General features: G+C 38.7%; 1 protein-coding gene and 1 long non-coding RNA gene across 6 annotated transcripts; both read left to right on the top strand.

Moving 5' to 3' along the window:
• The first annotated feature begins 1,930 nt into the window (after positions 1–1,930).
• Positions 1,931–9,751, top strand: LOC122775058 (casein kinase II subunit alpha-like). 3 transcript variants are annotated; one of them, XM_044034754.1, is made up of 15 exons: positions 1,931–1,993; positions 2,720–2,924; positions 3,076–3,152; positions 4,436–4,564; positions 4,672–4,783; positions 4,884–4,985; positions 5,084–5,134; positions 5,221–5,280; positions 5,385–5,468; positions 5,572–5,682; positions 5,792–5,893; positions 6,824–6,924; positions 7,035–7,183; positions 7,277–7,366; positions 8,818–9,751. In XM_044034754.1, exons 4-15 carry the CDS (start codon positions 4,464–4,466, stop codon positions 8,931–8,933), a joined length of 1,179 nt encoding a protein of 392 aa, XP_043890689.1. In that variant the 5' UTR covers positions 1,931–1,993; positions 2,720–2,924; positions 3,076–3,152; positions 4,436–4,463; the 3' UTR covers positions 8,934–9,751. The 3 variants fall into 3 exon arrangements, with proteins under 3 accessions (XP_043890689.1, XP_043890688.1, XP_043890690.1); XM_044034753.1 differs by having other exon boundaries at positions 2,720–2,811; XM_044034755.1 differs by lacking the exon at positions 2,720–2,924 and having other exon boundaries at positions 1,962–1,993.
• Positions 9,752–10,081: 330 nt separating this feature from the next.
• On the top strand, positions 10,082–12,849 carry LOC122775035. 3 transcript variants are annotated; one of them, XR_006361056.1, is made up of 5 exons: positions 10,082–10,488; positions 10,582–10,638; positions 11,858–11,939; positions 12,130–12,497; positions 12,584–12,849. It is a non-coding gene; the product is annotated as an uncharacterized LOC122775035 (long non-coding RNA). The 3 variants fall into 3 exon arrangements; XR_006361057.1 differs by lacking the exon at positions 12,584–12,849 and having other exon boundaries at positions 12,130–12,256; positions 12,364–12,577; XR_006361055.1 differs by lacking the exon at positions 12,584–12,849 and having other exon boundaries at positions 12,130–12,577.
• Positions 12,850–14,387: the final 1,538 nt, after the last annotated feature.

Below are 14,387 nucleotides of genomic sequence, written 5' to 3' on the forward strand. Positions count from 1 at the left end.
ATAAAAGCTCGACTTAGTGATTTTAAACACCACTGTAAAAACATGGAGTGACATAAAATAAGCTCACCATTCAGAAAGCTTAACACATTTTCTCTTTGAGCTTGAAAAAAAGAAGGAAGGATATGGTGTTACTGCTACAGTCCTACCTTATAAAAAGTAAACATGCATTTGGAAAAAGGCTGAGTCTCATTTCAGATGAGTTTACCTCTGATTGGGGCTGCAAACACCACATTTGTGACAAGAAGGAGGAGACAACACAAGAAGCTGAAAGAAATAACATCACAGTGTTAACATCAAAGTGTTAGTGAAACAGGATCGTTTATATGAAAGCTATGGTACTGTGTCATGTATAGCTTAGCTTAAGCTTAGAATAGAATATTTCATTAACAGACATTTGAAAAGACAAAATTTCAAAACTTACAGCTTCATTGTTCTCCAGCAGCACATGTGTCCTTCTGTTTGGAAGCAGGAGTGCACGTTCAGCTCTTATGTACTGCCACTATACCCTGCTTTTTAACATCTAATAGGTCCTGCCCTGGTTAATTACATATTCTGACACAATGTGTTGAATTGAGAGTTCATCAAATGGCTGTGTCTGTGTTTAACAGTGTGTGACTCGCAGGTAGAGAAGCACCAATTAGCCTGTGGGTCTTCACGGGGTTACAAAGACCTATTTATGAAAGCAATCCGGTAAGAAAGCAAATGTTGTCAACACTGAAACACACAGAAAGAATTAGTCTGTCTGTCTATTTTGTGCTGAAAATAGGTGCAAGGTTACTTTGGGAAAATGCCTATGGCTCTTTTTTGGATGGCTGAGGTAGTCTTTTAAAAGATCCCACAGGCAGTGAATTGTTTTTATCACTATTGTACCATTGTCCTTTTAGCCCTGTATTTAGACTAAACAAAGATCTTTTAAAAAACAGGCCTCACTGAACATAGTAGGTATAGATACATTGTAGAAATATCCTGAAATGAAGGCCAAAGCAATTTAGATTCCTTAGTGTGACGTGTGCTTCAGGGGTTATTCAGGCTATCACAATCAAAGAATGAATTTGTTATCTCCTGTCAGTAAATATTTGTGATAAAATTAATTCTAAAATATGTTTTAATTCTACTAAATTATACGCAACATCTCAGGGCCTGTGAAGCATTGTTTTGGGTGTGCATAATACTGTTGATGCATGAAGACACAGGCGTTGGAAGTAAGGGTTCAAGCCTGATCCTTGCATCCCCACCACCAGCATTCCTGTGCCCCATCAACTTCTCCTCACCACCCTGGACATGGGCCTCAAACTCAAAATGACCAGGGAGCCAGTCAATTGAAAAAGTTCGGGAAAATTTTGAAATTAAAATTATATCTTGATAATCCATTGTGATATTGCAAATGTATGATATTGCACACCATTTCAATGTAAAATTGATTGTTTCGATAAACAGTTCACAAAAAAGAACACGATGACGATGCAAAAGGAATCTATAACAAAACAGAACAATTAAATCAATAATCGCATGTTATTATGTAATTACAACACTAGACAGTATATAATTAAATGTTGAATTTAATACATTTAAGAAATGCAACCTATTGTATTGTTGTACTACTGTTTTGAAAAAATTGTGTCATTATAACTTCAAAGTAAGCGTAGGGCCACAGAACATTGACTGGGGGCCGCATGTGGTCCATGGGCTGTGAGTTTGAGACCCCTGTGCCAGGACCTCGAACCACAATAAGATGGAAAAGGCTCATAAACCTCTGTCACCTTCTACAGAGGCTCATTCTGACATTACTGGATATGATCTATCTTCACACTCTTACAATATCCTTGCTACAGATGCATGCTGACAAAAGTTTCTGCCTCTGAACAGACCTGTTGGTGGCAGAAGGAGCCCTCCATGTAAAAGAAAAATTGGAGCGCCCCCTGCAGGAAAGGCTGTTCGCACTAAGCTTTTGATCCCAAGCATCGCCATATTGATGTCCCAACAGCGCTGAGAGGTAATCGTATTATTTCACCACAAATCGTCGTGTGTTGTGAGCCACTGTGTAGTGTTATACATGTCGGATAGTGTTGGGAAGAAGACGCACCGCCGCGGTGTCGCTCTGCTGTTCGACCACACTGTTTGTAGGGTGTTTTTTCAAGGCGTTGTCAGCCAGTTGCCTCGCCAGCCAACAGGCTATTCACTCATGTAGCCTGTTAGCTTAGCACTTTTTTAGCTTTGTGAAATACATTTCCGAGGCTTAATTATTAGCTCTGTGTCAGTGTGGACTACCAGAATGGCTATTTGACTGTTCGTTGTGTAACGTGTTCGTTAATCTCCGGTGTAGGTCCACAGTACGATTGAGAGGTAGTTGTGACTTTCCAGCCGGCTTTTCCCTCTACTATTGGCGAGCTAATGCTAACTAGCTAGCAGCACAGCCAGCTGCCCGGTTCGCCTGTTCGCTAGCTGTTAGCTAGTTCCACTGCACTTGTACAGGCCCTGAGCCACAGCGGCTTTCTGCGTAACCTCTCTTTTTCACGAAAGTAGTAAGCGGACACTTTTGTAATATCCGAACGAGTATGTTGTGCCAGAGAGATAATTCGTCGAGTGGATGCCTCCATTATTATTGGAATCGAATGTGGTTGTATTGACTGGCGTGCGCTGCATCACATAGTTTACTCATGTTTGCTTAATTGACAGCATTGACTTTAATTAACCTACTTTGTGCCTGTTTTTTCAACAGGAGATACAGCCTTGGTGTAGCCCCCAGTGATGACTGTATTGAACCCTGTACCTCCTGATTAGACTGGTTGGATGCCCCCATTTAACATTCAGGTTTCTCCATTTCACACGTTGACTCACGATCCACCAGTAATTTCGTTTTAGCCCTAATTTCTTCCCAACTTCGTGGGATTATGTTCTTTTAATATATGCTGATGTGTTGCATTGTAAGTAGCCATTGTTGTTAACATGTGAGATAAATATTTTGACGTTGTTGATGATCTTCGATCATTAATTCTCACTTTGACCAAGGTGGTGCTGAACAGCAGAAAAAGATGGTCTAAACTCTAATTATTTAAATATTTGTGTTTTATGTAGTTGTACCACCATAAAGGCATCTCTACCACTCCTGTTCCAATTCATCTATCACCAACATCCTGGAGGGACCCTCCCAGGTACTGGTATTTCTACTGCATATAGTTTTCTTTGGGAAGAAAGAATATGTTGATCGGTCACTAAGGGGTGAATCTGTTGGTTGCTAATGGCACTTTTCCACTGTGCAGTTGTTGCGCAGCTTGACTCTACTCGTTTTTGGTTGTTTTTTTTGCTTTTCCATTGGGGATAATACCTGGTACCTGGTGCGTTTTTTTTTTTAGTACTTGCTCTGGTGAGGTTCCAAGCAAGCTGAGCGATACTAAAATGTGATGTTGTCAGACTGTCAGCCATGGGTTGCCTGAGAGTGTTGTCACTGGACAGGAATCAAACCGTACAATGTCAAACTGTAGAGTCAGTTAAAAAGACTTAAAAATCTTGAAAACGTGTATTAATCTCCAACATTTATGAAAGAAATTTCTAAAATGTCAATATTTAACAGAGGAGTCTGGTAAGACAAGTTATGGCCACGTAGGTAGTACTGAACGATCCCATGTACAAATAATTTTACTTAACTGATTCCAATTATTCAGTACACCAAAGAGCACTGCTCAAAACTTGTTGTTTTGCGTATTAAAAGGGTGTCACTGCAGTTTCGTGCAGCTGTGCTATGATGACTGGAAAACTTTGTGCCCAATACCAAACTGAGTTGTGCTAGAACTGTATACTGGAAAAGTGCCATAAGAGAATTTGATTTATGATGTTGGTAAACATTTTCCTGTGGAGTTAATGGTCTCAACTGGTAGTTTTGTGTCTTGTTCAATAATGGAAAAAAAACACACTAGTGTGATTGTCTGCTGGTATTGTCCAGTGGGAGCCTGGTTGCAGATGACACCTCTACACTTTTTTTTTGCAACCTCTATTGTGTGCTGGCCAAATCACGTTTCTGGTGGTTTCAAAATGGAATTTGTGATTCTTATGGGTGACGTGACGACTGGTTACCACTTGGTTTTGGCAAAAGTGCAGTCCAGCTCAGTATGATTTGCAGTCCTTTGCATTAGGGTTGTCTAAAGATGTGAAGGGTAGCAGAAACACCAATCCATACATCCCACTTTTTTGTTGTCACACACGGAAGAATGTGACAAGATGACACTTTTAAGCTCAAATATTATTCTCTAAAAAGCCTTGAATCCTCTTTGTCATAACAAAAAATAAATTTTTTGTGGTTTTCCCATTCCATTACCATTGTCACCAGGAAGTGGTGATTATCTGAAAATTCTAAGATGTTAATATTTGTAGTTACTTTGTTGTTATCAATGTGTATTTATTCTGCTGTTGACAGATTTTTTTTCTGCTTTATTTTTAGGAGATTTAGAGAAAATCTTGTGTAGAATATGTCCGGCCCTGTTCCAAGCCGCTCTCGAGTTTACCCTGATGTAAACACACAGAGACCTCGGGAATACTGGGATTATGAGTCCCATGTTGTTGAATGGGGGTAAGGCAAATGCAAATGAATGGGGCTTCAGTTGTCTTCTATAATTTTTTTTTACTTTGCTGAGGAAATATTATCATATTAACCTTGATTTGTTCCTTTTTTCTTAGGAACCAGGACGACTATCAGTTAGTCAGAAAATTAGGGAGAGGCAAATATAGTGAAGTGTTTGAAGCCATTAACATCACAAACAATGAAAAAGTGGTCGTCAAAATACTGAAGGTATGGCTATAAATGCTTCATTAGTCACAGCAATTTAAATGTTTTTCATTAAAACATTTTGTCACTTTATTTTGTCTCACAACACTTTCTCTGCTCACAGCCTGTAAAGAAAAAGAAAATCAAGAGAGAAATAAAGATCTTGGAGAATCTGCGGGGTGGCCCAAATATCATCTCACTGTTAGATATCGTCAAAGATCCTGTGGTACTTAGTTCTTTCTATTGCACTGTAACAATTCTAAAATACACACACACCTTTGTATCCATAAACAACCCACATGTTCATTGGTTTCTTCTTTTTAGTCCCGAACCCCAGCTCTGGTTTTTGAACATGTGAACAACACAGACTTCAAGGTAATGCTCAGTGCTCTGTTGACTTGTAAACTGTGATAAGCGAACACAAATTTATTTTATGTCTAATGCTTTTTTATTTTTTACAGCAATTGTACCAAACCCTATCTGACTTTGACATACGGTTCTACATGTACGAAATCTTAAAGGTAGGAAACAGTTTTTGATACTAAATGTTTACATTCTTGTCACCTTTACCAGAAATATATTGTAGAGTTTTCCTTTTATATTTCCTTCCTTCTTTACCTGGTAGGCTCTGGATTACTGCCACAGTATGGGGATCATGCACAGAGATGTCAAGCCACACAACGTAATGATTGATCATGAACACAGAAAGGTATGATCTCATGTGTTAACTTGTTTCCTAAAACTGTATTTTTACTGTGATGAATAAATAATTAAAATCTCTAATATATTTCACTTGATTGTTTTACTTCCAGCTCCGTCTAATCGATTGGGGTTTGGCAGAATTCTACCATCCCAACCAAGAATACAACGTGAGAGTGGCATCCAGGTACTTCAAAGGACCTGAACTGCTGGTAGACTACCAGGTGAGGCTCTTATATTCTTACTGTGTCTTATCATGCAAATTGTAAACAAGTTAAAATGTTTTTAATATGAACTCATTCTGTGTCTTTTCATCTGTTTTTGTACATGTAGATGTATGACTACAGCTTGGACATGTGGAGTTTGGGTTGCATGCTTGCCAGCATGATCTTCAGAAAGGAGCCTTTCTTTCATGGTCATGACAACTATGATCAGGTGAGAAGAAAGTCTTTAACATATTTTGTTGTGGGTGTGGTCCCACATTCTTCCAAAAATAGACATTTGCAACATAGGTGAGGTTCTTTTTGTCTTTGTTAAAGTTACCCCAACAGCTATTGTGCAATAGTAAACCCTTAATAGTTGGCACTTCAATGTACTGAATGTAAATAAAAAAAACACTTTTCCTAACTACTGTAGGACATTGACCATAGATGATTAAATGTTATTTGTATTGTGAGACAAGTAGTGAAAACGGTTAACTCTTTTACATGTAAGATAAAACAACATTATCAACTAATACTGTAGTGACTCATCAGTCTGATTTTAGCTATTTATGAAAGCAATTTTACTGCTTCAATGAATGGATGTCCAGGCAAACTTAGTCTCTGTGATAAATTCCCTTTGTTTATTGATCATCTGCTTTAAGGTGGATAAAGTGGCGATGCAAGCATTTGTCCAGTATAGCAGCAAAAACCATGCAGTCACCCATACGTGATCAGTGAACCCAATGCTGCTGCACTTATAAAGACTCAGCCACTCCCTGTGTGCTATAACCTGAACAAATAATCAAGGTATAAACAAACACAAAGACTGGATAATCTGGATAAATGATCAGAATGGCGCCGACAAATACCTTTGCACTATTCATTTTGCAGAGTAGTATATGCCTCTAAACACAGTTGCCAGTTACACGAGGAAGCCCACTGTTTCACCAACATCTCAAACTGTACACGGACTTAAATGTACACGTTGATTTAACAGTATTTATTTATACATGTTTTTTCCCACAGTAACCACTTTATTGACAAAACAATGAAGTAAACCCTGACCACAATGGAATTCAATCAGTGTGTCTTGATACTCTCCACAGGTTTCAACACATTAAATATGTATCTGCATTATTGTTATGTGTCTTCCAACTTGCAGTTGGTGCGGATTGCAAAAGTACTCGGCACCGAGGACCTGTATGACTACATTGACAAGTACAACATTGAGTTGGATCCACGCTTCAATGACATTCTCGGAAGGTAAAATATTGAGGCTTTTTAATTTCAGTATATTATCACTGAACATTTTGGGCAGGATTTTTGCTGAAGAACATCTCATATTAATGCTTTGTCCCTGGTCTGTTCTCTAGACACTCCCGCAAAAGGTGGGAGAGGTTTGTGCACAGTGAGAACCAGCACCTGGTCAGCACAGAGGCTCTAGACTTCTTGGACAAACTACTGCGCTATGACCACCAAGCTCGTCTCACGGCCAGAGAAGCCATGGAGCACCCCTACTTTTGTAAGATTATTTTTCAAACCAAGATTTGTGCTCACTATTTAAAGTAGCTTGATGATGTCAACATATTTTGCACTCACTGTTTTTTCCCTGCAGATCCCATCGTTAAAGATCAGGGAAGGGGGGCCACTCCAGGAGGAATGGCTGCCAGCTCCACACCAGTCAGCTCTTCAAGTATGATGGCTGGTGAGTTGTCTTTACTATTTCACATTTCTATTTAATGAGTGGACCATTTTATTTTAGTCGCCTTGCAATGACCTTATCTGCTTTACCCTTCTCTGCTCTAACTTGTGGGGCAAACCTCCTATCAGTGTATGGAAGGAAATATGCAGTATTACTTGTTAGCCTGTGTGTTGTCTCTTGTTTAATTTATTGTGTGTATTCTGCTGCCAAAAGCTCCTCCCATATAGCACAAATCCACAGGCAAACAAGACAAGACAGCAATTACCATTATCCCATGCTGCTCCCTTAAGTCAAACTAGTAGTATGTTTACATTCACAGTTAAACGGAGCTACGGTTCTAACTCATTTGGACTTCTGTCCTTGTCCCAGTACACAAGCACAAATGGCAAATCAATTTATTTTCTGAAATGTGTCCACCTTTGCTACGCGAGGTGGTCATATGCCCCCTTTAGCTTGATATGGCGTGTTTATACTAGCACAACTCTACTCGCTTTGGCACGGCGCACTTATTTTTGCTTTTCCTTTCGCGATAGTACCTGTTACTCTTTTTTTGCTACCTGCTCTGGCGAGGTTCAAAGCGAGATAAAATCTCATCATTTAACAGAGGAGTCTGGTGTGTTTAGTGACAGCACTGCTGTGAAAGCCTATGATCGTGAGCAGCAAGCCACATCACAAACCCTGCAGCTGTATTTCAGTCCACTGACTGTGTCCGACAGAGTCTGTGCTCCAGTCATGCAGGAAGTACTGAAAAATCCTTTTAATCAACTGATTCTTATTATCCAATACATCGAAAACAACTATTTACTAGTCACTAGTTTGTGTGTCGCTCATAAAACAAAGTGACTGCAGTTACATGCAGCCACTGTGATGGCCCCTCCCAAATGAAGGAGGTATTATATTGTAGTGGAAAACCAACCAAACCGTGTAGAGCCAAGGGGAGCCCAGCTGGGACCATGTGGTGGAAACGCGGGTTTTTTTTTTATGTTTTTTCTTACAGCTAGTTGTTGGCATGTTGATCGCCATTCTGAGTCTTCCTATAATCGATGAACTTTAAATTATTATTATACAGTTGCTGTTTTGAATTCAGCGGTGTTTGTTGGCACTGTTCTGTGTACCAGTTTCTATTATTTCTGGATTTAAGATGAGCATGTGCAAAACCCCCAGGCCAGATTAAGTTTGATTCTGTTCTTACTAAATGTATATGTGCAGTTATAACGCAACCTTCATTGCCATTATTGGGTTGTTATTCTGACTATGACAAATTTGATTCTATACAATTTCCATAGTAATATGTGAACATGTATTTTTAAATCCATTTCCTACTGTAAATGTACTAATGTTATGTTAACATACTGTCACTTGTGAATGGCTTCAAAGAAAGTTCTAGCTTTGAATTTAGATTGTGGTGACTCAAGCAGTTCTTATTGACAAAAAGAACCTTCTGTCTCTTCTAGGCATCACCTCAATGTCCTCCTCACAGCCACTGGCTAACATTGCTGGATCACCTGTCATCTCTGCTCCCAACACTCTGGCCACACAAGTCCCTGCAGCCTCTGGGGCCCAACCCTGAAGCCACTTCCTCACCTGTGTTAAATGTGTGCTCATGGCCATGTCTCGCCTAGATTTCACTGGGGCCCGGGGCCATGGCTCCCCTTTTTATGTTTAAAATAACAATGGAGAAAATTTAAAGTTGCTTTTCACATTCAGTTATATTTTGACACCTGGACTTGACAGAAATGTATTGTTGCACCTGTCAGGATTATTAGATTTAATTTGGGTGTGTTATTTGACAATACCATTGTCTAGAAATTCTAATAAGATGTAGACATGAAGAGAATGGATAATAAAATTTATTTTGTATGTTCCAAATATACAGTCTTGCTTGAAACTGTTTAATGGGGATCCTGCTGTATTACACTGTGAACCTTTACACGACTTCACAAAACAGAGTCAGGAATCTGGTGTGCCCCACTCAACCGTGCTCGCTGGTTGCACACGCAGTAATGTGCAGGAGTTGGTGTTTTGAAGTTGTTAGATGCTATCATTCTTTAATTGGACTTTTGTAGATATTCTACAGTTACTGTCAGGTTGCATGCACCCAATGCTGAATATCACAGGGTCAATAGTTTGCCAATTTTGTGTTACTTTCACTTCTGTATGTGTATGTATGTGTTCATGTTTGTTTTTTATGAAGTCTCTTACACATGATTTTGATGACATAGACAATTTTGTATCTTTTGTTTTATGTTGGGAGGGAGTCATCACCTACAAAAAAACAACTTCAAAAATAAACAATTTAAATGGGGCTTCGCAGGCACTACATGTTATTGCATGTACCATGTGTTGACTGTTTGCATTTGCAAAATATGAGTGAATTTTAAAGCAGAACTACAGAGTCGGCTAATTCCTCTGGATTATTCCTTAGACAAATTGTCTTTTTGCATCAAGTGATTTATGTTGTGTAGAAAACAAATATATGAAGTATTTTAGGTGGCTTTGGTTGACAGTTGGTGTATAGCTGTTCACAATTGGATGTGGTGACATACTGCGTCACCTAATATGATTTTATGGATACCTGGAGATTTTAGTACTTAATCATAATCTTGAATCAGTCTGATCATTCTCTGGCATCAACAAGGCATTCAGAGAATTGCCACACACTCCATATTTTCTCTTTCTTCAGACAATCTCAGCACCAGTAGATGAGTCGCTATTGACATAACCGGAGTAGCCCTTTAAACACCCGTAACCGTAATTTAAATAACCATAATGGTTTTCTTTTTGTCGTTGTGCAGTCATGAAGTTGGCGTTAATAGTGGCCATATTTCCGATAGTCTTGAATGCAGCATTAGTGGCGCGTGTACCTCGACCATGGCCTCGACAACTATAGTTGAGTGGTTTTAAAGATTTAAGTTGACAAAGTTTGCTTTTCGGTAAATCATTTCCTAATGGGAAAGCTACTGTTAATCCCGTTGGTAATATCATCGCTGTTGGGATTTCTTTTTTCCGTTAAAGTAGGAAAAGTTATGTTGTGTGTTGAAACAATACAGGGCAATGCCTCTCGCCTCCAGGAAACCGGCCAAAAATCACCTGCCCAACTGTGTACATGGCTCGGAAACACCCAAGTAAGTAACTACTCACCGACTACAACAAAACAAATCTCAAATAAACACTCAGGCATTAAAACTAACCCCTTTGCTGCTGCTGCGTACTTTCAGATAATGGCTCGGAAGGTTACAACAGTCGTTGGGGAAGGACTCGCCTCTATCAGCACTGTGAGTATTTGAGATGGAGACCTGCCACATTTGTCAAATGTTAAATAAACTGACAGTACAATAAATAGCAGATTTATTACAATTAGTAATCAGTAATCAGTCCTATCAGTTCAGGTAAAGCCATTTAAAGGTACTGTCGGCAGGATTATTTTAGCATCATTGATCAGTAGAGCTTCATCTAGGCTCTCTGTGTTACCAACTCCTCAGTAAAGAAAGTAGTTATTGGCAGTCCTGAAAGTCACTAGATGTTCCTAAATATTATCACCTAATTTTTGTGTATGTAATGTACAGCTGTGGGAGAGAGGAATAGACAAAAGTATACAAAATTAGTAAAAATAAACCCACCCTAAATAGGGGGGTTCACAGTTCTAGACCTCATTATCTTGGCTTGGGACCAGCAAATCTGACCCAAAAGAGACACTTTTTTTAGATAAAGGTTAACAGGAAACATATTCAATACGCACTAGCTTATATAGAGCTATGGCACCATCTACAGAGGCGGAGTCAGCGGTACACGATAATACATTGATTTTCTCCTCTGTATGTATTCCATGAACATTTCACATTAGTGGAGAAGACTAACGACATTGAAAGGTAACCGAAATGAAAAGGCCCATTACCTTGAATAGAAATACAGATATTTATGGATTTTATAAAGTGTTGGACATGTTTTGTCTAATACACAAAGATATACATTCGTTTTTTGGATAATCAAATGTAGAAATCTTCAAAGGAGATATATGGGCGATTTGTAATACTGCAGCCCCCAGTGTTACATACATCCCCCTTCTTTGTCTTTACTCTCATGCATTGCCAGTTAGTTTGAGGATCCCTCACAACCAAAAGACACATGCATACCAAGCCCAACATCTGTTTTACTTGGATAATACATATGTAGTTTCATCAGCAAGTGGAGTGAAAGGTGGGCCACTTTTGAGCAACAACAGAGACACAGCAGTGGAGAATTATGATGAAAGTAGAGATGAGCTACAGGGCAGACAAAGTGACAATGACAGATTGTAAACATATTACATCTATTACAACTTTGTTGTCTAAAGTACATGAATCATGTTTCATTCTACATAGATAAAATGTTTAACACATGTATTTAACTATCGTCAAAGTTTGAATGGTTTATTGTATTTGCAGGGTTTTTTCTCCCCGACTATTTAATTTCCTAACATTTATGTGAGTAAATTCATGTTTTTAATATCTCAAGGGTCTGAAGTATCCTGGGCTACCAGTCTCCGTTGTGGCAGGAAAACTCTTCTCTGTTCATTTTCACTACATCTGATTGAATGGTTAGTGATGAGGATTTTTTTTTGTGTGTGCCTGTAGAGTTATGTGGAAAAACCTGTTGTCCTTCAGTTTTACTGAGTAACCTCTGGGTCCATAAGGAGACGCTGAGATTATTACACCTGGGCCGTGTCTGTATGCATGCAATCAGTTCATTTCACTTTCATAACAATGCTTTCCTTGTTTCCCAATCAGATGACGAGATGTACATCTTTGTTGTCAACCGTCCTCAGCAAAAAAGCCAAATAGAGGTCTTTCGATCTGTTGAGGACGATCACTCCCTGGTGCATCTGAACACAATAAAGCATGAACTTCCCTACAGGTGCAGTATGGTGACAACACACTCTGTTATAAATATATATAAATGATATTGTTGCAGTGGGCGGGGATAGCTTCTATGCGACCAACACTCACTATTTTACCCACAAGATCCTTAAAGCTCTGGTGGAGCCTCTCCTGTCTCAGCCTTGGTCTAATGTTGTGTACTACAGTCCCAAGGATGTAAAAATAGTCTCCAAAGGTTACTACATGGCCAATGGCATCAATATGTCTCCAGATAAAAGGTAAGACCAGTGTTTGGAGAAACACAATGATTTTTCATGACATAACGTGACTGAATTTTGCAGTGTGATATTCTTTATTTTGACAGACATATACTGTATATGTGGCAGATCTGTTTGAACACAATGTGCATGTGTAGCATAAAGAAGACAATACATTTGGCCCCTGTGAAGGTAAATATTATAACTATAATTATAATTAAACATAATTATAGTAATGTTTTTATAGTATCAGTGTAAGAATTATTTCTCCATTAATGAAACAAAAATTGTTCATGATACAAAGATTAAAGATATTACTCTTTAGGAGTTTTTCTCTATTTTTAAGTGAATTCATGTGGACCCTTTGGAATTTCCTTTTTTTGTGCATTAATTTGTCTTAAAATGTGATTTGTTCCTCATCAAGGTCACCTTACATAAAATACAAACACATACATTAAAACAATAAAATAAAAGACTCTAAAATTGGGTGGTGCAGTGGTCATTGTCATTGGGAGTATGCTTATGATTTCAACAACAATTCAGTGGAGTGGAGTTTAAGCATAGCTTGTGTTTCATCAAAGAAATATCAATGAAATTAGTTAGGAGGTGTTAGGATATATATATGTATATATGTATATATATATATATATATATACACACATATCTATATATATGTATATATCTATATATAGATATATACATATATATATGTTGTCTCCAACATTCTGAAGTCTTCAGCAGGAATTTTGATATTTACAGGTTTTATCATGACCAGCTGTTACTTGGGAAGGATGACAACACAGAGGAAGCCACTGTTCCAAAAAAAATTAATCAATAATACTGCCGCACATTTGTACACTCCACACTGTTTTATGCAGTGCATACCAACATAAAAACCTAATGGTAAAAACCGATGGATGGAGCCTTAGGATTTGGGGTCTGCTTTGCTGTCTCAGGGCCGTGATAGCTTGTCATCACTGAGGACGTAATGAACTCAAGTTTATCAAGCAGTCTTCTAAATAAATGTCAGGGTGTCTGTCCGCTAGTCGAAGCTTCATAGAAGCTGGGTGAGAAAGTGACCAAAAATGCTAAATAAATCCACTTCAGAATGGCTTCAACATAAGAAAACACACCTTTTGAAGTGTCTCAGTCACACCCCAGACCTTAACCAGATAGAATGACCTCAGGCATGCAGTTCACATCAGACATGAACACCAAGAACATGGCTGAGCTGAAGTGGTTCTACACATGAGGGTGGTTGAAAATTCTTCCTGAACAGTTTGGAGGTCAATTTGAGAACCATGGATCCACATACATTCTATGATCATCATGATGGTGTGCCCAAAACAACTGTCACTTGTTTACTGGTAAGTGTGAAGAAAGTTGGTGTATAACCATTGGCTGTGGATACATATTATGCACAAGTCTTAATTTTGGAGGCATCGATGTATAAGCGGACACTCACTGGCTACTTTATTACTGTTGCCTTTCTATCATCTGGAACCAGTCTGGTCATTCTCCTTTGACTTCTAGCATCAACATAGCATCTTTGCCTAGAGAACTGCCATTCACAGAATGTATTCACTGTTTTTGGACCATTCTCTGTAAAGAGTACATAGCTGGTCTTGTATAAGAACCCTAGAAGATCAGCAGCTTCTGAAATACTCAGTCCAGCCTGTCTGACATCGACACGACAATAAGTTGCTGCCATGATGATTGGCCGCATAAATATTTGTATTAAGCAGTAGAGCAGGTGTACACAATAAAGTGACCAGTGAGTGTAAACATTTCCATATGGTTTTGAAAAGCATGAAAGAGGAACGTGAATAAAATAAATGAACCACAAAACAGAGTCCACGTTTTTCAGACCTGTTCAAACATGAGGTTGCACGTGATGCACTTTGACCATTT

Source organism: Solea senegalensis, linkage group LG9 (genome assembly GCF_019176455.1).
Source record: "Solea senegalensis isolate Sse05_10M linkage group LG9, IFAPA_SoseM_1, whole genome shotgun sequence".
NCBI classification, from domain to species: domain Eukaryota; kingdom Metazoa; phylum Chordata; class Actinopteri; order Pleuronectiformes; family Soleidae; genus Solea; species Solea senegalensis.

What these genes read in the sequence shown, in the direction of transcription:
- LOC122775058 (XM_044034754.1), top strand. Translation starts at nt 4,464, where the DNA reads ATGTCCGGCCCTGTTCCAAGCCGCTCTCGAGTTTACCCTGATGTAAAC. An exon ending in TGGTCGTCAAAATACTGAAG is followed by an intron (nt 4,784 to 4,883) that starts GTATGGCTATAA and finishes CTCTGCTCACAG; the next exon opens with CCTGTAAAGAAAAAGAAAAT. An exon ending in ATATCGTCAAAGATCCTGTG is followed by an intron (nt 4,986 to 5,083) that starts GTACTTAGTTCT and finishes TCTTCTTTTTAG; the next exon opens with TCCCGAACCCCAGCTCTGGT.